The 26,552-nt window shown below is 35.1% G+C and overlaps 1 protein-coding gene across 5 annotated transcripts in view; it reads left to right on the top strand.

Annotated features, from left to right (window-relative positions):
• The window catches only part of LOC106875521 (uncharacterized), a 113,678-nt gene that overhangs the window by 75,643 nt on the left and 11,483 nt on the right, over nt 1-26,552 (top strand). For 3 of the 5 annotated variants that reach the window (XM_014923710.3, XM_014923708.3, XM_014923709.3), the window contains exons 4-5: nt 2,289-2,399; nt 18,296-18,646. In XM_014923710.3, the coding sequence (XP_014779196.1) occupies nt 2,289-2,399; nt 18,296-18,646 (462 nt within the window). The remainder of the gene's footprint in view (nt 1-2,288; nt 2,400-18,295; nt 18,647-26,552) is intronic. The other 2 variants (XM_089366275.1, XM_052974548.2) reach the window with 1 other exon arrangement.

Raw genomic sequence — 26,552 nt, 5'->3', positions numbered from 1 at the left:
ACACACACACACACTTGCGTACGCACACACTACAGGTAATTATTGGATTTAGTCGCGATGTATTAGCAAGATATATGTCTTATTATGGAAATCGGAAACAGAATGTAGTCTTTCAGCTGTAAAGTTAATAGGCTTAAGATTCTGAAAGAGAGGCGAACGTGTTTTAATGTTACTAATTCAAAGAGGTTTTTGGCGGTAATAAGAAGTAAAAATGGAGGCTAGAATACAACGAATGCTTGTAATTATTGTATGAAGAATCTAAAGCACTACTTAAAGAATTTAAATAATAGAAGTATCAGACCGGAAAGAGAGTGCTACAGATGTTGACTTTAAGAAAATATAAAGCAGAATTCTTGACTACAAATAAACATATGCGCACGCATACACATACGTGTTTGGACATTCACCAAATAATACGCATAATTGTAACAGACATGGACACACACACACACGTATATACATTTGTGCACAATATCTCGGCTGCTTGGTTCTAAATGATTGCCATTCTCTTATATAGGATTCGAACAACACGCCGGTTGCTTTTCTATAAAACATTAAAATGGCGACATCTCTTGTCTTACTATTGATGCAAATTGTCATCGTAAAACCTATGCAACATGTAATAAGTCATGACATGGTATGCAATTTATATAGAATAGTCTTAGGATGTCTGCCAACATTGAATTTTGTATCCCCTAATGTAGCATAAAATAGTGAATGATTATGCCTTGATCCAATGTATTGATTCATAACGTATGACATAGTACTGTGTAACATTTTTATAACAACAAGAACAACTACCACGATGGCAACACCGTGGGCGAACACACATACACAGAAGAAAACATGAACTGTATCATGTTTTTGGGTTTTAGAACAGCAGCAGTACAATGGGGTGAGAGTATGAGGCTGCTGCGGGGAAGGCCACACTGCTGCTAAAACTATGACACACACACATACACACAATTATACACACACACAAGGACACAAACGCATGCGCACACAAGGATACACACCTTAGAAGAACTGGAGGGAATAAGTGGAGCAAGAACACACACACGTAAACAAAAAGTGTCGCTGAAGAGGTCACAGGTGTGTGACGAAAGATTTCTTGACAATGGACATGAGTTAAAGTAATAAGATAAAAACAGTAATAGACGGCAGAAAGATTCTAGGTGAGCGGTCCTGTTTGCCTGTACCCATATTTTCAAGTATGTGGGTGTAATTGAGTGTTTGTGTCCATAGAAACGTATGCTGAATGGATGTCGGTATGTCTGCTTGTATGTATGTGTGTACACACGCATATATTTACGCTTGCATGTATATATATATATATATATATATATATAAAACTGTGGATATTGTATATGTTTGCCTATATATATATATATATATATATATATATATATATATATATATATATATATATATATATATGAAACTCTGTGTGCGTACTACATATATACGTGTCTGTCTCTAAATATATATATATTCAAACACATATCTATCTATCTATCTAGCTAGCTAGCTTTCTCTCTCTCTCTCTCTCTCTCTCTCTCTCTCTCTATCTCTCTCTTTCTCTCTCTCTCTCTCTCTCTCTCTCTCTCTCTATCTCTCTCTTTCTCTCTCTCTCTCTCTCTCTCTCTCTCTCTCTCTCTCCCTGTATATATATATATATATATATATATATATAAATAAAACAAAATTATTCGTCGTTGTAATCTCATAAATGATAGTGACATTTCGGAATGTAATCCTAGATGAACTATGGCTGCAGAAAGAATTAACACCTCTGAGAATAAATGTTTTTGATCTGAGCGGACTTTTGACAGAGCAACATTAACAATAACAGCTCATTTCAATAATAATAATTAAGCAACGATAGATAATTGTTAAATTAAAATTGGTACTAATAAGACAGAAGCCACACACAATGCGCATAGACGAGGGAGCCTGAGGACACTCAAGTGATCTGGGGACACTCAAATGAACTGGGGACATTTAAATGATCTGCTATAATTGTCAATGAACAAGTGAGAATAAGCACACATACGCACACACATATATTAAATCTCTCTCTCTCTCTCTCTCTCTCTCTCTCTCTCTATAATATATATATATATATATATATATATATATATATATATATATATATATATATATATATATGTGTGTGTGTGTGTGTGTGTGTGTGTGTGTGTGTGCATATACATGCATCTTTACGTAGAAACTCACTCACAAATTTTAGAAAGTGCACCTAATGTATAAAATGTGTTTTATGTCTGCAGATCTAACAGACAAAATGCAATACCCGATGATGAGTATGGATGAAAATCCTAGAATGAACAACATGGTAGATGATGAAATCTCGTTAGCAAGAAATTCTTTATCAAATGAAGGTAAATACATCCCACCACCTCTTCCTCCTCCTCTTCCTCCTCTTTTTTGCCTTTCTATTCCATCTTCATCATACCCTTTCGCTCTTCCTCTTCCTTTATCTCCTTATGTATGTACATATGTATGTATGCATATCTATCTATCTATCTATCTATCTATCTATCTATCTATATAAAATTATAATAAGGGTGTTGAACGATTACAAAACCAGTCGGCTAGAAATAGACCTCAAAAGGTCTATGAGCCACTTAGATTATTTCAGTCTAATCCCTATACGGATGCGCAGATGTTTGTGTTGGACCTCGATATGGGTGCAGCTCGGCTGATGTTTACGGACGACCTGGTGCTACTTGGCTCAATAAAGGGGTGACCCCCCAGTATGCTCTGAATGGGTTCACAGCCAAGTGCTGCAAGGCAAGGATGGGAATTAGAGCTCTTTCTCATCATAATTAAATTTAAATTATAAAAAAAAAAAAATATTTATTTGAGTAGACTGACTTTATGCACTTACTACCAAACACATAAATAACTCTAGCTAAGTAAAACTTATTAACAGAGTTAATTAATTGTAGATTGTATTTTACGTAATAAATATCATAACAATTACGCATAATCAACTATAGCACATATCAAACTTTCTACTAAAATTGAAATTAAAGTCAATTATTTACTTTGAATAATTTCCCACGTGTAATTAAAAAAGTTCTATTTAATTTTATTATTGATTTTTGCGTTCTTAATACAATACAAATAAATTACATCAAGTCTCCTACGTAAGAGATTTCATCCTCAAATTAAAATACACAATTCAAAACGTTGAATTGCTTTCCCTTTATCAGTAAAGATAAACATAGAAGTCTCTCTCTCTCTCTCTCTCTCTCTCTCTCTCTCTCTCTCTCTCTCTCTCTCTCTCTCCCTCTCTCTCTCTCTCTCTCTCTCTCTCTCTCTGTCCCTTTGCACCCACGTGTGTGTATATGTGCTTGTACATACATACATACATACATATTCATTCATACATACATACATCCATCCATCCATCCATACATACATACATACATACATAGAGACATATATGAGCATGTCTAGATATGCAAATTTATGCATGAGAATACAAACATAAAACATACAAATCTGCACATACATACATACATACATACTTACGTACATACATAATACATACATACATACATACATACATACATACATGCATACATGCATACATACAAGCAAACAAAACTACCCTGTTCTCTATTGGTAAGAAATCTTGAAATAAACTGAATAATGACATACATACATACAGGATGACTGCAAACTAGCGTTCGAGTATTGCCATCGCCTGATATCGAAAGTTCCACACATGCGAAGGCTACAACCAGCCATTTTTGTGATATGTCTTATTTTTGTTTCCAAGCGATGCCTGTACATGATGATTTTTTATAGTGGGGAAAGGATTTGCCCAAATCCAATCCCGCTCTCTGTACATGGAGAATATAAGCTCGAAAAGAAGAAATAGACTACATCATAGAATGTTGCCAGTGTCGCAGGTTTTCTCTCAGAGTTTCGCCTCTCCTAGACAAATGTTGTGACAACAACAGAGGGGCCAACTCCACGCCTGGACACCAACCCAGATATTTCCACGTCACTGCGCATTATTTACATTATTTACACTTGCAGAAAACAGCACTGCTTGGAACCGCTCGAATACTCCGGAAGGTGCTCGAAAAATAAGAGGTGTTACCTTAGTTCACTGGCAGTGAAGAGCTCACACCTTAGTACATCTCCAGCGTTAGAAGGCAATAATGGTAATAATAATAATAATAATAATAATAATAATAATAATATGTATGCATACTGAGCATGTTATGACTCAATCAATCGACTCCATATTTCCTTTGCCAATCCATGATATTCCCTAAATAAACACGAGATCTCCGCTATTCCAAGCATAATAATGTTCTCAAATACTGGTCTCTACTTCCTCGTCAGCTACAATAAACTACTTTGCTGTGTTTGCTAGAAAATGAATGAACGGCTGATTGTAAATGTCCTGCAAAAGTTAAGGTTAATTAACTCGTAATCTGAATGTTGGTTTTAATTATCAACTGGTGTTTCATAGCAACTTGTGTGTCATTCATACTTTTGCTTCCCGGCTGAAATATTTCAATAAAGGATTTCAGAAGGAGCAATTTAAAACTCAGATGACTGTTTTATGTCAGTTTGAATGACGTATGGCTTGTTTGTGCGCGACCGACAAAACCAATTGTTTTGGGAATAATAACGGTCGTAATTGTTCCTCCACTTAGATGGAAGAGTCGTCTCTTTATTACTGAATTTTAATTAATTTATATGTCCGGTATTATCCCTTCACCAACTTTTATTTTATTCTGATGTTTGTTTAATCAAAATCACACATAAAGACGACGCTTTATTTTTCTCATCATTCTTGCTGTAATTTTAATTAAAGCAACATTTCTTTTCTTGTCTCACTATATAACACTAGGTATGCTAGCACTTATTTTGCTATATGTTCCGCGTGCAGCAGGCGTCACTTGGTAGTCCTCCTCCATAAAAATTCGTCTTAATGCTGTTCGTATTGTCTACTGGTTGTTATGCTGGTCTCTTACGATACTATTCATTAGTCGTTGAGTTATAGAAGCAGGGCAAACGACTAAATCAGTCATGGGCAAACTGCAGCCCGCGGAACTGTCTGAATGGCACGCTTAATGAAAAAAATTACCCTGAATCTTTTTAGTAGTGAGACCCGCCTTATGCTATGTTTTACGCGTCCCCACTCCCTTGTTTGAACCAAATTATCATTTAAGGCCATTCTAAGGCGGCGAAGCGATAACAGGCCGGGGGGAAAATGCTTAGCGGCATTTCGCTCGTTTTTACGGTCTGAGTTCAAATTCTGCCGGGAACAACTTTGCCTTTCGTCTTTTCAAGCTCGATAAAGTAAGTTACAGTCATGTATTGGGATTGATTACATCGGCTTCCTCTCCCCTCAAAAACTGCTGGCTTTTGACGACGATATTGGCCTGCTTACATCTCCGTATGTTAGCGGTTCGGCAAAGGTTACCGATAGTAAAAGCGCCAAGCTTTAAAAAAAAAAAATCCTGAAGTGATTTGTTCGACTAAAACATTTCAATGTGGTACTCCAGCATGGCCGCAGTCAAATAACTGAAACAAGGAAAATATAAAATAATAAAAATAAGTAATTAGAAGCAATATGATATAAAGAAATTCAGTAGGATGTACACAACAAAAAAATTCACTTAGAAATTCTAGAAAAAATATAGAAAAAATACCTGAAGTGACAAGGACATCGACTAAAATTGTCGATTGGTTGTAATGAAGGTATGTATCTATACGTAATCATTGCGATTTTAACTGACTATCCCAGAATACAGGGAATGTTCCAAACGGAAGTGGGTAGAACCTACCTGCCTGTGTCTAATAATACACAAGAATACTGTACGAGTTGGTATTCTGGATATGTCAGTTGCGATGTAGTAACATCATTTGATTTGATAAATACTTATATTTCAACTGTATAAAGTATATTTAGTGCTTTCCGTCTAAAACACACGCACAGATAAGCACAGACATGCACAGACAGACATACCAACAGGCAGAAAGCTAACTTCCCCTCTCTCTCTGCTATGTATATATATATATATATATATATATATATATATATATATATATATATATATATATATATATATATATATATATATATATATATATACATGTATATATATATATATATATATATATATATATATACATGTATATATATATATATATATATATATATATATATATATATATATAGATATATATATATATATATATATATATATATATATATATATATATATATATATATATATACACATATATATATGTATATATATATATATATATATATATATATATATACACACACACACATACACGTATGCGCACAACATGCATATACGCATGTGTAATTGTATATGTATGCATACATATGAATGTGTGTGTGTGTGTGTGTTGCTTCGCTTTATTCAGGTCTGTTGCATAATTATATCGTTTAGCCTACAGCTTAACTTCTGCTCTTCGACACATGCCACAGGAAAAATATTGGATTTATTTTAGCTTCATTTCCTGCCTGTGATGCCAGAATGTTAATGCAACATCGTGTATACGACAACGAAATACATTTGCCGGGATGCTCTTTCGCAAAAAAAAAAAATAATAATAAATAAAATAAAATAAAATTAAAAATCTAATGTGAAAACCATGTTCCTTGGAAGCATCCAGTGGAAATAAGCGCCTCAGAAGTTAAAAGTTGTCTTCATTTCTTTGTGCTGCAGGAAAGAAAATAATAATAATAATAATAACAATAATAATAATAATAATAATAATGATAATAATAATAATGTAGGTTAATTGTTGGAAATGCAGGAAGAGTTATGTTAGATGCCGTGGAGAGAAATTGTTTCCTCAGTAAGTATTCTATAAAGTTTCATGAAAATAGCAAAGTAAAGTACACCCTTTTCAATCTTGAAGCTATTTCGTCTTTGTCGAGGAAGAGAGAGAGAGAGAGAGAGAGAGAGAGAGAGAGAGAGAGAGAGAGAGAGAGAGAGAGAGAGAGAGAGAGAGAGAGAGAGAGAGTATAGTGGTACTGAAAGAAGGCATAATGAGATAATGTGTGATTGATAAATGGGAAAGAATATAATTCTTTGAAAGATGATTGAATTTTATACATGCTAGATCGATAATTCCGATGCTAAAGATAACAGATAATTAATTTAGACATGAATATGCAAAATCCCTTCAAACAGATACAGTTTAGGAAATTTGGTTCCCAACCATGCGGTTGGCTGGTTAGTTGGTGCCTGCGAGTTCAATCCCAATGCACGGCACCGTCTTCTACTCTAGCTTCTGTTTCATTAGTAAAGTGGGAATGGAAATTCAGGGTTCGAAACAGTGTGAAAGTCCGTGGCACGCTCGCCTGCCCGCAAGCACGCATATTGTTCTTTTCTTCTCCAATTTTTCTTCTCCCCGTAATTTCTTCCTGTAGAGCAGTATTTACTTGAAACATAAAAGACTTTCCTTTCTATTTTCCGAGACCGTAAATCTAATACATTCTGTTTTTACATGTCTTCATGTATTTAAAATTTTTACACCATGTATATATATATATATATGTATGTATGTAAATATATATATATACATACATATACATATATATGTGTGTGTGTATGTGCGCGTGTATATATGTATGTATGTATGTATGTATGTATGTATGTATGTATGTCTATATATGTCTTGATTATAACTAAACATCTTCGCTCAACCGTGTCAGCCTTCCTTTTAGGCTCAAAATATACTGTCATGTGACACTAACGCACAGACGTAGCGAGAAACGTAGTGTTCATTCTCTGGAAACACTTGACAGAAAACATTCAGAGCATTGATTGTTTGGACATGTTCAGTCAAACGTGTCAGTTTTAAATTACGACGCCAAACATTGTCACTTGATACTAACACATGGACATAGCAGGGAGCCTACAAAACTGTTTAAGACCAGTCACGTGACTACCCTCTAACAATCAAATCCTATTCAAAACACATACTAATTTGAGCCAGGAAGTTCCTACAAAAACAGGGCATACTTGAAACACTAGTCAGAAGCAAAACAGCTGCGACATAAGCCACGTCTTACTATTTCAACATTTTGAAAATCTGTGTAAGCTGTAAAACCGGTTAAAGCTTCAAATATTTTAATAAAATCTATCTAAACTATTCTCAGCGCATTTTCAACTTCTACTTTTCCAATATATATATATATATATTGGAATCTTATATGTATACCATTCTGCCTAAATAATGGATGTACGGATGCATTATCTTTGCATATCTCACGTCTATTTTCATTCCTCCACATCACTCTGTATTTTATATCTTATCTAAAATATTTATTGCTTAACCATTTTCTCACAGCGTCTCCGCTGAAGGGATATATAAAATATCCCGGAAACAGCTGTAAGACCTTCTCTTTATAAATGTTCTAAAACCTTTCACAACCTTGGATTTTTATCTCATTCTGAAAATTATATATATATATGCATACGTATACAGACACACACACATATATATATATGTGTGTGTGTGTGCACACGTACATGGACATTGCGGGGAGTACATGTATGCGCGCGCATGTGTTTACACAAATTAAGTGATAAAAGTAATCATTCGGTTTAAAGTCGTCATTTACATCTTGGATGGCTATAACCGAGGCTACTGTAACCATCTTCGCAGCATGCTTTGACCGAATGATTGAATTGAACTATGAACGCACATAAAATCTATGCCAGAAGCAGCCGTACTTCTTCCATGCACAAATGAATGTGTAAAGCACATCATTTATACTTTTTATTTTTATGTATGTATGTATGTATGTATGTATCTATCTATCTATCTATCTATCTATCTATCTATCTATCTATCTATCTATCTATCTATCTATGTGTGATGATGAGGGTGTAAATGTACATATATATTATATGTCTATATATACATGAAGACACATATACACACATTTTGTTTTGGCGTTTGTAAAATCGGATGATTATAGCTTTCGCTGGCTCCGTGTTCTGTTTAATGTTTATGAAGTTTACAGTAAACAAAATTGGACATATATTATCTTGGGAATCAAGCAGAATATCTTTGAGAAACTTAATCCAACATCATCTACAATATAATTATTAGATTTCATGTCATCTAAGCTAAACAAATTGAAACCTAAGTTTCATTTTGTTTAGCTTAGCTGACATGACCTATTAAATAGAAATAAACAAAAATATAAACTACAGCTGTCTTTATTAAATATATCGCCTTTTCTTTTTCTTTCTCGGAAGAAAGAAAATGAAATACAAAAACAAGAAAGAAAAATAATAAAAAGATTAGGTAGGTTTTAGTGATACATCTTCTGTATGCAGATATTGAAATACACCCACACCCGACTTGTACATCATATTGCTAAAATATTTGTCTGTAGAGATATTAAATTGGATGCCGGTACACAATGAAATTAATTCTTAATTAAATTTCTCTAAAATGAAATAGATATTCCCAAATGCAATATTTTTCTTCAAATCACTCTTATTTATTTAATTATATTTATGCATTTATTTACCAGAGAAAATAAATGAAACCAAATAACGAAATATATCCTTGTATTTTGCTAGTTAGTTTTGGTAATAGTGTGTTACCGTTGTTCATTGGCTCGTAATATGTTAACACTTTTCATCGACTGTTAGAATGTTCATAGTACGCTGACACTGTTCTGTAGTTGTTAATGTGTCGACGTTGTTCATTGGTTGTTAATGCTGGTGGCAAAATATTCAAACTTTCCATTGGTTTCTTTAACCAGTAAAAATATTTTGGTACTCTTCGTTTGTTTGATGCTATTCCTGTTGGCAGCTGTAGAGTCCGTGTAGTTATTTGGGTTCTGGACTAAATTTTCGTCCTTGTCTTGTCAAAATTGCAGTAAATACTTCTTAGGCTCTGACTGAAACGCACACACACACACACACACACACACACACACACACACACACACACATACGAGGGGTGCTGAAATTTTTTCTGACTTTGGGTAAAAGGAAATACAAGAGGATCAGTTAATTATGATTTTATTCAACATATTTCCCTTTCAGATTCACACACTCATTCCAGCGGTCCTTGAGTTTTTCTAGGTCCTCTGAAAAGAACTCGGAAGGTTGGGTTTTAAATTTTACAGAAAAGAAAAGACGAAGACAGGTGTATAAACAGCAAACAGGTGTGTTAGTTTAACGATCGGGAAGGTTAGAAAGTCCTTTACGTTTCGAGCCTACGCTCTTCAACAGAAAAGAACAAGAGGAAATAAACAGAGAATATATAAATATATATGTAGACACACATGACTGGCTTGCGTGCTATTTCATTCTGCCAAATCATAGCAAATGTCACTGGCCTCAGACAACCCATAACCGTACTGTACTCTAAACTATGTGGGTGCGGAGTGAGCTTGCTAAGCTCACGGCCCAGGCCTGCTGCTCCTATGTATCATAGATAACAAACAACGTTCTACCTGAAATAGCAGCGCTATAAAAATAAATGAAAATGAAGAAGGAAGCAAGCGTTTATACATGTATTTGCAAATTGTTAAATCGCATCTTATGGTTTAGCGAATCTGAAATCCAATTTAGAAATGAGAACTTCATTGACACGCTTGATGTGTTGCGCGAAGAAAATTACATTCATTTCCTCTTTGTAACAACTACTACCACCACCACCGTCGCTACCACCATAACCACTACTATTGCTGCTGCTGCTGCTGCTGCTGCTGCTGCTACTGCTACTACTACTACTATTAATACTACTACTACTACTGCTGCTGCTGCTGCTGCTGCTGCTGCTGCTGCTACTGCTACTGCTGCTACTTGTAACAGCACCAACACTATCCTCAATAGTAATTGATGTTAATGCATGCAATGTGAGTTTGTGAAACGAAATTATTTTAAATGAACATTAATAGTTTGATTGATTGGGGGGGATAATGATCGATAGAAAGAAATTAACAGAACGGAACCTGCCTCACCAAAACAAAATAAAAGACAAAAAGACAAAAAAAAAAAAATAAAAAGGAAGGAACAAACATGATGAAGGGCAATTTTATTATTTCCATTAAAAAGGTGGCGAGCTGGCAGAATCGTTAGCGCAGGAGTATTTCACCCGTCACTACATTCTGAGTTCAAATTCCGCCGAGGTCGACTTTGCCTTTCATCCTTTCGGAGGTCGATAAATTAAGTACCAGTTACACACTGGGTCGATGTAATCGATTTCATCCCCTCCCCCATGCTGCCCTTGCGGCAATAATTTCAAATCATTATTTAGATTAAAGGAAGCTAGTGAAGCTAGCAGATTCATTAGAACGTTAGAGAACGTTAGGTGATATTTGTTCTGGCTCTGTATGTTTCGATTTCAAATCTTTGAGGACATCGGCTTTGGCTTTCATCTTTTACGGCGCTGATAACATAAAATACCAGTTAATTATTGGCGGACTTAGATACTGATTTCCAGAAAAGGAAGAATCGATTGGATCGAAGCCAATGCTTGCCTGTTACTTTATATTATTGACCTGGAACAATGAAAGCTAGATTACATAAATAAATACTGGGAGGCATTTTGTTCAACGCTCCTTGTATTCTATCTTCTTCCACTTTCACATATAAAGAACATGCATGTGCACACGCGTGTGCGCGTGTTCCAGCAACAACAATGGCTGGCCTTCTACCTAAATCAGAAATCATTATTATCTTTTGTGGACTTAACAAGCATGAATAAACTGAAATAAGTGTCAAAAAATTAATTACATTATTTACAATTCAAAGATATTTGTCCTCATCTTGCTTGTTGTTATTACAACGTTTCGGCTGGGTAACAATGTAAAAGTAGTAAAACTTCATTTTTATACATTATTTACATTATTTGCATTATTGACAGATATTTGTCCTCATCTTGTTTGTTGTGAACACAACGTTTCAGCTGATATACCCTCCAGCCTTCATCAAGTGTCTTGGGGAAATTTCGAATCAAGGTTCTCATTCCTTAGGTATTTTTCCAGGTCACTGCCTGGAATCGAACTCGGAATCTGGAGGTTAGTAGCCCGCGCTCTTAACCACTACGCCAAAATCAAAGTAAAAAAAGAAAAGAAATATCATTTGAATATTCTTGAAAATATATCTGAGTAATTCGACATCTTCAAACTTGAACCTTCATCTTTCACCAATTCCAAGACAATTAATAAATTTCTTAGGCGGCGAGCTGGCAGAAACGTTAGCACGCCGGACGAAATGCTTAGCGGTATTTCGTCTGGCGTTACGTTCTGAGTTCAAATTCTGCCGAGGTCGACTTTGCCTTTCATCCTTTCGGGGTCGATAAATTAAGTAGCAGTTGAGTACTGGGGTCGATGTAATCGACTGGCCCCCTCCCCCAAAATTTCGGGCCTTGAGCCTAGAGTAGAAAAGAATATATAAATAAATTCCTTGGACATGGCTCTAGGTTAGCAGAAGTGTTAGAACGTCAGAGCAAGATACATAACCATATTGTGTTGCATTTGTGCGCGTTCTGAGTTCGAATCCCGCCCACAACTATCCGATGTTGTTATACAGTCCGGGTCACAATGCTCGTTGTCACATTCTTATAGCCCTTCGATTACTGGAGCATTCTCTCTAAATTGTAACCGACCAACGTGGGAGAGGAAAACCTCGAGTCTTTCATTCATTGTTAGACGGACAACAACGCAAAGGAAGACTTAACATCTTTGATTAAAAATAGTTTTCATTTAATCCGGCAAATTAGTTTTCCATCACAAATAATGACTTTTATGTTGTTATAAACGCAATAAAATCTTTTCGTGTCCCTTCATCTGACAGAAAATCAATTTAGGTTCATCTGGAATTTTCCGTTCATATATTTATTTACTTATTGTCTTTCCTTCTTCTGGTTTGGGTAATATTAATTCGATTCCACGTCATTGATTTTGTCATCTGAAATAATCGATTATATATAATCCCCTTTAATTCGCTGTTACTTCACTCTCTGAAATGCATCAATCGATTCGCGCATTCAGATGTAGTATTTGCTTCGAAATCGTTTCTATCAGTTCAGTTAACGCCTTCTGTAAATTTCTTTGATAGGCACATATCTCATTGATAAAGACTTTTCGTGTGAGATTACAAAGATGGTTCCCTGTTACCTTCTTTCGGGTGATTGCTTTATTAATTCCAAAAGATTCCCTCTTGTCAGTAAGGCGCAAACAATTCCACCACACTTGAACTGGACATCCAAAACATAAGAACTGGCAAATTGCTTTTATTCAACCACTCCAGGAATTACATTAATCCACAGACCTAAAGAATACGTTGTAATATTGGCATCAAATTTTGGCACTAGGCCAGCAATTTCGGTGAAAGGAACTAGTCGATTACACCCGTGTTCGACTGGTACTTGTTTTATCGACCCCGAAAGAATGAAAGGCAAAGTTGACATCGGGGGAATATTGTACACTCCTATACAGACAAGGCGCGCGTGTATGCGTTTATTAGTGCGCACAAGAGACCGAACTTTTAATATAATACACAACAGTATATTATCCAATTTCCTTCAGTTTTCCAGTGATAAGCGTACATAAGCAATTACAACATAATGGAATCTTGCCAATTGTTGAGCTTTCATATAATGACACACAGTCGTCTGTAGTGGCAATATGGCCGACATATTAAATTAGGCTTCCACCTTCACGGATCCCGATTACTAAACTGTGAGACATGACATATCCTTCGATAGTTAACACCATTAGGAGTTGTTGCTGAACAGACACCATGATATTGTTATCGATTTTTCTCGGTGCCCTCATTTTTGTGTATAGATGTATGTGTTAATATTGTGTGCATGTATGTATGTGTGTATGTTATGTATTAATGTTATTATGTGCGTTTATGTGTAACAAAGCCTATGTATATTTATGTACGCAAAATTGTGTATACGCCTCTAATTAGTTTTCCTATATACCATCTCTAGAAATACATATCTATCTATCTATCTATTTATCTATCTATCTATCTATTTATCTATCTATCTATCTATCTATCTATCTATCTATCTATCTATCTATCTATCTATCTATCTATCTTTCTATCTATCTATCTATCTATCTATCAGTTTGTCTTTCTATCTACCTGTCTGCCAACCTCTTTATGTATCTACCTATCTCTCTATTCATCTATGTATTCAAATTTGTGTGTGTGTGTGTGTGTGTGTGTGTGTGTGTGTGTGTGTGTGTGTGTGTGTGTGATGCACCCAAACCAACAATGATATTTTGAATGCATTTAACAGAAAATCTTCTTCAGTTCATGTTTTTTTGATATGTCTTAAATGAAGATTTGCGTAAGAGGTGAAAATCCCTCTCTTAGCTATTACGCAAATATCTGAAACGTGCGTAAAAAATACATTCGAAATATCATTACTTACAGTGACTTCATCATTATACAAATACGACTGCATTCCAGTAAAAGTTAACCAGAACTAACTTCATTTCGGTCCCACGTCGATGGTCAAGAACACTTGACCCTTACTATCCTGGTCCCCCAAACTGCTAATTCTTTTTCATGGAGTAAAGCGATTCTCTGCTGAAGGCAGTAAAAATATCGAAAAATTGATATAAATTATTGTTGCTGCAACTGTTGCAATATCAACTCCATACTTGTCCAGATCAATCGAAAGTATGGCGCGTGTATCGTTGGTAGAAGGATCAGAATCGACTATCAGATCAATAGATTAATATAAGAACTTTCACGGAGCAGGCAAACATTGAAAATATTTTTCCCACTAAAATTGCTATCACACAGCCATTAAAAGATTAGATTTTTAAAACGTATTTTGCTTGATTTTCTATGAATAATTATATTTTCAAAATAGAGATATAAAATATTTTAAATGCTTTAAATGTGGCCTGCTAACATTAATGAGGTAAAAATAAAAGTCATTTTCACATCTGGATTAGATTTATATTTCGCAAACATAAATTTTCAAAACTTGATCTAAACGGAGACGCTTTTAATTCCCTTTCAGTGAGTGGATTTTCGATGGCAACGTGCCATCGTGAGAGGTAAATACTCAAATATACATTAATAATGCAAAATGGAGTCTCTGGGTAACAATGTAAAAGTAGTAAAACTTCATTTTTATACATTATTTACATTATTTGCATTATTGACGGATATTTGTCCTCATCTTGTTTGTTGTGAACACAACGTTTCAGCTGATATACCCTCCAGCCTTCATCAAGTGACTTGGGGAAATTTCGAACCTGGGTTCTCATTCCTAAGGTATTTTTCGATGTTATTGACCTGAATAATAATAATAATAATAATAATAATAATAATAATAATAATAATAATAATAATAATAATAATAGCATCGAAAAATGCCTTAGGAATGAGAACCCAGGGTTAGAAATTTCCCCACGACACCTGATGAAGGCCAGAGGGTATATCAGCTGAAACGTTGTGTTAACAGCAAACAAGATGAGGACAAATGTCCGTCAAATGTAAATAATGTAAATAATGTACATAATTCCTCATCTCTTAAATATAGAACTGTTTCATTTTTATAATAACAAATAATGTTGTAAGAACGAAACCCCTCAAATCAGAAATACTTGCAAACAGTTTAAAACTAAGGCACACGATATGCAATTGTTTGAAATATGATATTCAATGATTTTCTTTTGACCGTGTTTTTAAAAATCCCCTCTGACTACTTATTCAACCAAAGTATTTTATCAAGCCGCCAGTCACCAAAACATTTTATGAATTTGACACTAGTTTTAATATGGAGTCTCTTCATGTAACCCTTTGGTATTCATAATTTGCCGTAAACAAATTAAAATATTAAAAAAAAAAAAAAAAATTTTAATATTCGTAGCTAAACTAACAAAGGTGATTGTTTTTCCTGCTGCGCTTCTGAATCACGAACCAACTAAATTAGACATGCCATCATTCACTGATCGTTCCTTAACCCTTTTGATATCAATCCGCCTGAAACCGTCCTTGGGGGTCGAGGATACAAACTTTCTATCTAATAGTAGTCTAAATTAAAACCTTTCATCAAAAGTTTTGTTTCAAACACTATTTTGATGATGACAAAGTTATTTGAATAAATTCTTCAATACTTTAAAATTCAATTGAAATTAAAAGCAGCGCTTTGCGATAGAAATATTTTATCGAAAAGGTTAAGCTATCTCCGAAATAGAACGTCGCCATGTTTCACCCCTGACCTATGGATACTCTGTAGAAATATAGTCTAAAAAAAGATAATAGAAAACAACAACAACAACGAAACATTCTGTGTCTAATGTTATTATTTCTAGTTGTCGCGTCTGTAAAGTTAGTATTATTTATATCTCATAGCATTTTCACTTCCAAAACATATGACAGCTTCTTTAAATTGCTGTCTGTTATAGAAACATCAATTAAAGAAACAAAGTAGGAATGGGTTGTGTATTGTGAGAATACACGTACCATGGCTGAATGTTTAAGAATTCCGTTTCGCTATCTTGAGGTCGTCAGTTCGATCTTGTTGCATGTCATCTCCCTCAACTTCGTTCGATCCCAGCGTTATGAGTGAAATTGTGTTGGCGGAAACTGTGTGGAAGCCATACTGAGTGAATTGTGCTTGCAACTCAAAAGGTTTCCTCCCCTTGTCATACTAATTCTGTCAGAGAATTACTTTAAGCGTAAACTCGTCCGTGGAATACTCAACCGTTTACACGATAATTCAGGGGCAGATAATTCAGTTGTTGATGAAACAACGGAACCCTCGTTGTCGAAACCGACGAAAATGAAATCCATTCATTTATCACAACATAAATCGAAACAGTCGTTAGAGCGTTTGACAAATGCTTTGAGGTAATTGTGGTGGCCGTTTGCGGTCTAACTTCAAATCGCGTCAAGATCAACTTTGCCTTTCGTCTTTAGCATGGCGATAAGCAAAGTAGAACTTACGAACTAAAACCTCCCCCTCCTCCTCCTCCTCCTCCTCCTCCTCCTCATTTCGTTGATGCAGTCTCTGCTGACCCTAGCTTTCGACCTCCTTCAGTCTCAAATGATTTTTCCCGAAACATGCGCAGAATCTGGGCTGTTTGTTCTACACCATTAATCTTATGAATCTTCTTCCTGCACACACGACGAGAGAACAACTTTGGAATGGTCTTTGGAATTCGACAGCGTGGGCTTTACTGGAATCTGCATAGATCCACCCGGTTACATATTGATCACATTTCCGTATTTTATCACAGAAATTGATGCCGAGATGAAGGTACAACGGAGTCGCTAATATTCTTCGTCGTGATTCTTGTGTTATATCATCCTATATAATGTTAAGTGAATCTCAGACAAGGTGTGTAACTCTCAAGCTTGGCTTGTATTTTTTGCCCCGTTTTAAGTTTCGAATATTATGCTTATAGTTCTGTAAGCTGTTCTCCCTCGATCGAAGAAATATTATTCCATAAACCGGTCAGTGTTGCTATTTCATGGGGCAGGGAAAAGGCCTTTGTGGATATTGAGATACAAATATTTATTACATTTTGATGAGACTTAGATACTGAGATAGCGATGCATCTTCTTTTGTTACATATCTCTGCCAGGAAGACTTTTTTCTACCAGATAATCCGTGATTTAACTTATTTATTGGAAACCATATTAGTAAAAGCATGGGTGGTGATATTTCTAGCCTATATTTTCGTTTCGAAAATGTGTGTTATTATTGTTATTATTGTTATTATTGTTACGCAATTGATATTTATTTCATATAAATTGTTGAAAATAATTTTATTATTTTCTATCAGAAAAATTCTCGTTCTTTTTTCCTTGAGTAATATGTGTATTCTGCTGAGAAAGTGAATTTGTTTTCTTTTTGTGTATTTACTTTTCGTAAAACTTTTCTTGAGTTGGTGGGAGTTTGAAGATATATCTTTCTTAATTTGGAAGCTGAAGAAAAATTTTCTTTACAAATCAAAGGCATTTTCATCCTCCTACTTTCGGAAAAACTGGTGAAAGAAATACAGAAAATTAAATTCTTACCTCTTTATGGAGAAGGTCGGTTCACAAAAATATAAAACAAAAACCCAAACGTTTTTCACTTGACGGAAATCCACAATACAGAGATCGAAACAAACACATACCTGATGAGTGTAAAATTAATTTAAAATAACAATAGTAATGATAACAACAATAAGAATAATAATAACAACGTAGACATACTGTAGATTTATCTATGTGTTGTTTTTTCATTTATTCTTCAGGTGAGAATGATGTTGAAGAAGAGGAAAATAATGACGACGATGACGAAGTCGATAATGAAGAAGAAAACGAAGAGGAAGAAGAGATGGACGATGACGTTGCGAGATACGAAAATGCGAAAAGCTTGAAAGAGCAAGAGTTATCGAACTTGGCAGCATTAAACGCTGAGGAGGAGAGACAAGAAGAAGCGGCGTTAAATTTTCGATTAATGCTTGATGAACTGGACAAAGAAAACAAACTTCGGAATAGACTGCTGGAAGAAGAAGCAGAAGCAGAAGAAGAAGAGGAGGAGGAAGAAGAGGAGGCAGAAGAAGAAGCTGAAGAAAGACGGCGAGAAGAAGAAACTGAAAAAGGTATGTGATGAGAGTGTGATAAAAATATTATCAAAATGTCAAAAAGAAACATATTTAAGAGAATGATGTTACCCTTTATGTAATATATGTTCTAATTCGGTTTTATATTTGTACATGTCTATGTAAATACATATATTATATTTGTATGTGTGTGTGTGTGTGTTTATTTGTGTGTGTATGTGTATGTGCGTATACTCCTAAACTTATATCTGTGTATATATACATATGCATACACAATACATATGTTCGAGTACGCACACACACACACATATGATGATTGCATATGGCAATAGCAGTCCCGGAAATAGTAGTAACAGAAATCATACTTATACGTGACAATATCAGTTTGATTGGGCAACGACGAGGTGTAACTTGTCCAACGCCCTCTGCTTCTGTCTCTTAATAAGACTCAGAAGGTCAATACAAAACGTAATATTAATAAATGAATGACAAAAGAACAGAAGTTACGTAATCACTTTCTTTACCTTACAGCTGTTTCGACTATTCGTCAGGGTCCGTACACCCAAAAGTTAGTGTCGTTGCGACTCTAAGTCGCTTCCTCAGCTGTTTTAATGAAGCGTATGTATGTATGCATACATGTATGTCAGTACGTATGTATGCACACACACACACACACATGAGTACGTATGCATATCTGTGTTTTTGTGTGCGTGTGCTTATGTGTATGCATAGATATGCGTATAAATACATACATACGGAGGCATATATGTGTAATAGAAGCGCAGATTGCTTAATGTAGTCCCGGGTACTGGGTGAAATAAAACAAAAGACAAAAAGAAGGTCTCGATTGGAATGCATTTGATCATCATGGGTTTGATCAGTCAGAGTTGGGTCCTAGGGTTAAATATCAATGACGTGCTAACGATACAGCCAGTTCGCCGCCTTAGCTAGAACAAATATCAACTCTCAAAATATTCTGCCAATGCATCACCTGCGATAATTCCTTCTTACATAATCACAAGGTCTGAAATTTTAGTGTGAAGGGATAAATATTTAAAGTCTCATACAGTATTTGACTGTTAGGAAATCAAGCTTCAACGTAAACCTCTTGAGCATACACATCGACTTGTCTCTATGGTTATTGTGTAAATTTCCAGGTTCAGTTATTAATTCGTATTTGGAATGAAAGAAATAGGAGTAATGACAGCAAAACGAGAAAGATGATAGTTCCAAATGGTAATATCCCGGAGGAGATGAATAGCAAAATATTTCTAAAGGCGATACAATGTCGTGGTTAACACGAACGAAAGTGTCAAACTATTCAGGAAATCTCATTCCACCATTAAAAGCTATAATCTTTATAATTACTAACTGAACGATATGTTATTATCTTGCACTGGCTTTGATAAGAATCAGGCTGAATCGACAAACGAAGTTGTTTGCATTATATGCTAATGAGAGAGTTAGATTTAAGACAATGATAGCATATGCATACAGATTCAGAAATCGTGTTAATGGCGCTGAATATTAAACAATCTAATTGGTGTAATATATTCAGTCTTTATTGAATTTAGTGAGTCTCTGTCATTACCCTTATCAAAGTTTTCTTGATTTTCTTGTGAAATACCAAGTATATTTGTAATATTAGAAAGTGTCAGGCTTGACCTTCCATAATGAGATCCTAGTATGTCATGTGATCTCTTCCTTCGATTGTAATGTTTTAATTAGGGTTATAAGGGGCGAGGAAGTTTCAAAATTGTCAGAGCGTCTGAAATGTAACCTTGTGGTATTTGTTTGGCACTTTACGTTCACACTTCAAACCCATCTGTGATCGACTTTGCGATTCATCCCTCAGGCGTCGATGAAATAGCAGTCAAATGCTGGAGGTGTTTTAATCGATCAACCTCCCTTCTCTTGGGAGAATGTGAACTCTGAACACGAAAACAGACGCTATTCCGCTGAGCATTTTATCCGGCGCATTAACCATTCCACCAGCTCACCGCCTTCTGCCTGTGAAATATTGAAAAACATAAAATGCTTTCTAATTGTTTCAATGCTCCTTCAGATTTTGAGGGTCGTATCTTGAAAATTGCTTTTGCGCATATTTAAAATTGGTACAGTTTACGGCGGTGGCGGTGGTCGTGGCGGCGGCGGCGGCGGCGGCGGCAGCGGCGGCGGTGGTGGTGGTGAATGTTTTATCGCACTTGGTTATTTGGATAAATACATTGTCCTACTGTATAAACTTGATAATTATAATTTCTTGATTGATGCGATCTTGGGAGACTGATTAACGTCGTCCAAAAGATAAATTCTGTCTGGCACACAGGTACAAAGGTAAATACATATACAAAGGTAAACACACACACACACACACACACACACACACACACACACACACACGAACGCACACAGAGCAGAGCAGAGCAAATCAAAAAGCCATTAAGGTCACAGCTAGAACGCCTTTGATAATTTGTTTCGGTTCAATCATAGCTAAACTTGGACTAATGAAGTACAGTATTAACAACAGCAGCGACAGCAACAACAACAACAACGACAACGACACCGACAGCAACAACAGCAACATCGTGTATACCATATTAACAAAGTTTTTCTTCAATCTAAACATATTCAAAGCGATTCCAGTTCCGACGAAAATGGATCACAACGGCACCCAGTTTGTTATCATCATTAATACGCGTTAATTACACAGCAGGTCATTAGTGTTGGATTACATCTCGCGTACATCATCGCAATTATGAACGACGCCACCGTCAATATCATCATCATCCTCATCATCATTGTCGTCGTCGTCGCCACCGCCGCCGCCACCACCACCACCACCACCACCACCACCACCACCACCACCACCACCACAACCAACCAGCATTGCTACCACCATTACCCCACCCTTTCCTTCCAACAACGCAATCACCACTTCTACCATCATCACCGTCGTCACCATTCCCCACACTGCTACCACGACCACCACCACTGTCGTCATCGTGGTCATCATCGACAACGGCAACAGCAGCAGCAGCAACATCGGCAGCAGTAACAGCAGTAATTGGTAATTGCGAAGTGTTTTAATTGTTTGACAAGTTGTTACACAATCTAAATTTCAAATAATTAATTAGTATTGATTATGAGAGGCAAAGGTTGGAAACTTTGCGCTAAATAATCGCCACCGTTACCACCGCCACCATTACTGTTACCACTTGCAACAGTAGCAGCAGCAGCAGCAGCAGCAGCAGCACATTCACCACCACCAGCTTCCACCTCCTCCCCATCCTCCTCCTCCTCCTCCTCCTCCTCCTCCCCATCATCATCATCATCATCATCATCATCATCATCATCATAATTCTCATCCTCAATCAATTAACGATTTTGATTTTTATATCTGTAATGGCGGATTTTATATTAGCATGTGGTTGCCAATAGATATACCCATCCCCTGGTTATACCTATCTAAAATGGAGACGAGTACCAAGATTTTCATGTGGCACTCTTCAACAATTTCGAAGATATATTCGCACGAAACCATTGGTAGCCTTGTTAACTCACAAATAAAGAATACACGCACGTACACATACACACACACACACATACTTTTTCACACATACATACTAATACACGCACATATTCATCCATAACTGCGTACATATATGCATGCATGCAAACATATACACACACTCACACACACATACACACATATACAACAGTACCAATTAAAGACCCTCTTCTTGATGATTGTATAAAAATCAATATTAAGCATACACATGTAACGTAGTCTTCTACACGATCCAGTTGATGCGATGGTCATGGAGAGAGCTTCATTGGGTATAAACACATTGGAATTGAACCAAGTTTGGCCTGGGTTTAAGCAACTGTTGATCGACTTTTAAATAATACGGAGCTTGAAGCCTCTTTTCATATTCGTAAAAAGGAATTATATCGTTCTGAATGCCTATATGTATTAATATAATCGTATAATCATACATACATGTGTATGTATTTACGTATTTACACACGCATACATGCATGCATGCGTACATATATACAGACACACACACACACATATATAATAAGTAATCGCATGCACATATATACATACACTTGAAAAGATAAATGAATTAACTTGAAGCATTATGTTACAAGAAGGCTGTGTAAATATGAACGCTTTGGCATATTCAAATATTTTATTGGAAAACTAGATGTGTTAGTGTGTACTGAAAGTTCTGTCCGATTTTTGTATTTATTTTAATTTACAAATATAATATTCGATACTGCAAATTTAATTTATGTAAAATTTTACTTCGTTTTCTTTCGCTTCTTTCCATCTATTTGTAATTTATTTCAATGTTTGGTTTTGAAAAATTCCATGGGTATTGAATAAAATATACATTTACTTCATTTTCCCCTGTATTCCTTGATGTCCATGCTGTTCCTCTCTAAATGGTTTTGTAAAGATTTAAGTAAGCTTCACACAATTTCGTTTGAATAAGGTCTCTGCATACACGCAAAAACAATTTATAATAGTCCAAGGCCCATTTGATGTAGGAGCAGACGAAAGAAAGTATTAGTTTACTGTTTATTATCCGAAGAAATCAAACTGCGAGAAACTAGGGACGCAATCGCGTATAACATCAAATTTACCTTGTACCTTCTCTAAATTAGGAACTACGAGTAAATCTAAACCATAAAGCATCAAAGAACGTTTGGTGAGACCAATATACTAAATACTTCTCACTGACCCATCGTTTCCGTGCATTAACTCAGCAATCATTCCCCTATCAACTGTTTTTGAAACATCCTCGTATCTATATCGATGAATTTTCTCTTGTGTATTATTTCCGTTTCAAAATTGACCCTCAAGAGTAACGTCTTTCGAATTAAGTTTACAGAGCTCCCAACTTAATGATAATTAATGCTTGTGATAATACGAGATCAACACAAGGTTTGTACAGCTAATGTGTTAAAGGCATTCACGCATTAATATGACGTGGTTTTCTTTTAAAATTTATTCCAATATGGCGGCATGTAAAACTGCGTAAATTTTATGTATTTATTCTTCATTTGTGCAAGAAACTGTCAGTAGCTGCCAGTGTTTGCTTCAGCAGACTACATTAAATTGGTACTGTATTGTACATATTAGGTAAATTTTCGTTCGCTCGTTATAATACCCTACCCCTCACACATACACACACAAAGTTCACATGTATATACCGTTACAGAAAAAACGAAAATGAAAATAAAAAATAAAATATAAACAGTTTTTTTTTACGCACAAAATAATTATGAATTCTTATGAAACATTTGAAAGCAGTGATGCTTTGCATGTAGGAATGTGTCAACGTAAGCCATCATTTATTTATCTCATAATAAACAAAGTTAATTATATCTCACTAATTATACTTTCATAATTATATCATCATAATTACATTCTAAAGAATCATTTTTGAGAAAAACAAAACGTACGAATAGAAACATTTCTTCTTTAATCTGGTTACTAACATAATTTGAATACTCGCTCTAATTAATATAACATGTTTAAATTTTCATTGAATATACACTGAAAATACGTCGAAAATAAAATATACAACGCTTATTTAAAATTAAAATTTGAAACTGGTCGAATTTCCAAAAGCAAAAAAAGAAAACACAATAAATGAAATAAATGAAAATAACATAAGTTACATACAAACCTGCCATTAACATTATAACACCCAAATTATATTAACCTGATATTTTTTCATGTTCCATTGAGCATAAATATTTAGGGAGATACGTTGAGATATCTTTGCAAAAATAATGGTGACCGCAATGCAAATATATTTTTATATCACTTCAAAGAAGTGTTTAATATCGGCTTCAAATCTTCGCACGGAAATTTCAGGGGAGGGGAAAGTCGATTGCATCAACCCCAGTGTTCTTATCTTATCAGCCCCGAAAGGATAAAAGGCAATGTCGACGCTGGCGGAATTTGAACTCAGAACGTAAAAAGGGACGAAAATCCGCTAAGCATTTTGCTGGGCGTGCTAACGATTTCGCCAGCTCACCACCTTAAAAAGTGTTTAATATCAAAAGCCAGTTCTCTTTCTTCATGGACAATGGCTACAGATGTCGGCGAATATGACTCTTTCTACCAAAATCAGAAGAGTCATGATTTGTTGCATCAAGAAACACTACGTTTTTCTATAACCTTTTGGTAGTTTACTTAGTGTTAACTAATATAACGGGCTTCCCTTTTGAAATTACCATTGAAGCACTAAAGGCGTTGCTCCAGCATGGCCGTAATCAAATGACTGAAACAAATAAAATAACAAAAGAATATGTAATGCCAACCATTTTGACAAATTCCTGTTGTTGTGAAGAACTCTTGAAGAGCGAAACACAAGTACAGGTATGTACTTGCGCTAATATAATTACTTTAAGGTGCGTTCGGCTCGTTATCAAAGTTTGGAGATAGTCTTGTCTTCAAACAACAAGCTAACCAAAACACACACACACACACACACACACACAGACAGACACACACACACACACACACATGCATTCACACGCACACACACACACGAGCACATACACACACATGTCCAATAGATTTTTAGTTTTAGTATATCTCGCCGCATAAAGGAGACAAATTTAAAAACATGTATGCATGTATGAATGAATGTATGTATATATGTATCTATGTATATATATGTGCATATATGCACACATTCTATTGCACACAGAAAAACACATCTCTCTCTATCTATCTATCTTATATATATATATATATTATGATTGACCGTTGACTGAACACTATTCAATTTTTTTTCTCCGTGTTTTTCTCCTTGTCTCCGTATTCTTTCTGTTGAAGAGCGTAGCTCGAAACGTCAAAGACTTTCCGTATTCCCGAGCGTCATACTAATATATACTTTTGTTATTTACACCACCTGTCCTCGTCTGTTGTTATTATTTGTATATTCTCCCATATATATATATATATATATATATATATATATATATATATATATATATATATATATATATATATATATATATATATATATATATATATATGTATATGTATATGTATATATATATATATATATATATATATATATATATATATATATATATATATATATATATATATATATGTGTGTGTGTGTGTAGATCTATCTATCTATCTATCTATCTATCTATCTATCTATCTATCTATCTATCTATCTCTCTCTCTCTCTCTCTCTCTCTCTCTCTCTCTCTCTCTCTCTCTATATATATATATATATATATATATATATATATATATATATATATATATATATAAATTAATTACGATCAGATAGATAGATAATTACAAAGATACATAGCTAAATGCTTATAAAGCATATATCGATATATATTCATAGACATAAATACAGAAAAAGTTTAGATTCATTAATAAAGAGCTAGAGGAAATCAGACCAAGCGTAGAGTAATGATTCTAATAATTTTATAGTTGAATGAATCCTAGGAGCACCGTGACCAGATTAGCGTGAAATATTCGTGTTGTGTTACTGTCTTCCTATTTCTCCTAGGCGATAAGTGGGGATAAAATTAAATATTTGTACAAATGCAATTGGATTGACTATTGTTTTAGTATAGTTTTTGTTTTTTATCACTTATAATCTCATTGGTATTCTGATCGATATGTTGTAGCTTCTACAATTCCAACCCTATCCAGCACTCCCCTCACCTCTCCTCCACGATCACGTCCTCATCACTTGACAAACCACTCACTGCAACCTCTCAGAGCATTGGCAAACAGTGTTACTATGGAGATAAAATACTTAGTGGCTGGCGTTGGAATGTATAGATGATATCAAATAAACACTACTTTGCTAACAAGTTATATATTTTAGATGTAGCTAAATAAAGTAAGGGTTTATTAAACAAACTGATGGAAGTATTTGAGTTA

The sequence above is a fragment of the Octopus bimaculoides genome, chromosome 18, assembly GCF_046866305.1.
Source record: "Octopus bimaculoides isolate indiv1 chromosome 18, ASM4686630v1, whole genome shotgun sequence".
NCBI classification, from domain to species: Eukaryota; Metazoa; Mollusca; class Cephalopoda; order Octopoda; family Octopodidae; genus Octopus; species Octopus bimaculoides.
The sequence above is the reverse complement of the archived record's forward strand: the minus strand, read 5'-3'. Positions and strand labels throughout refer to the sequence as shown.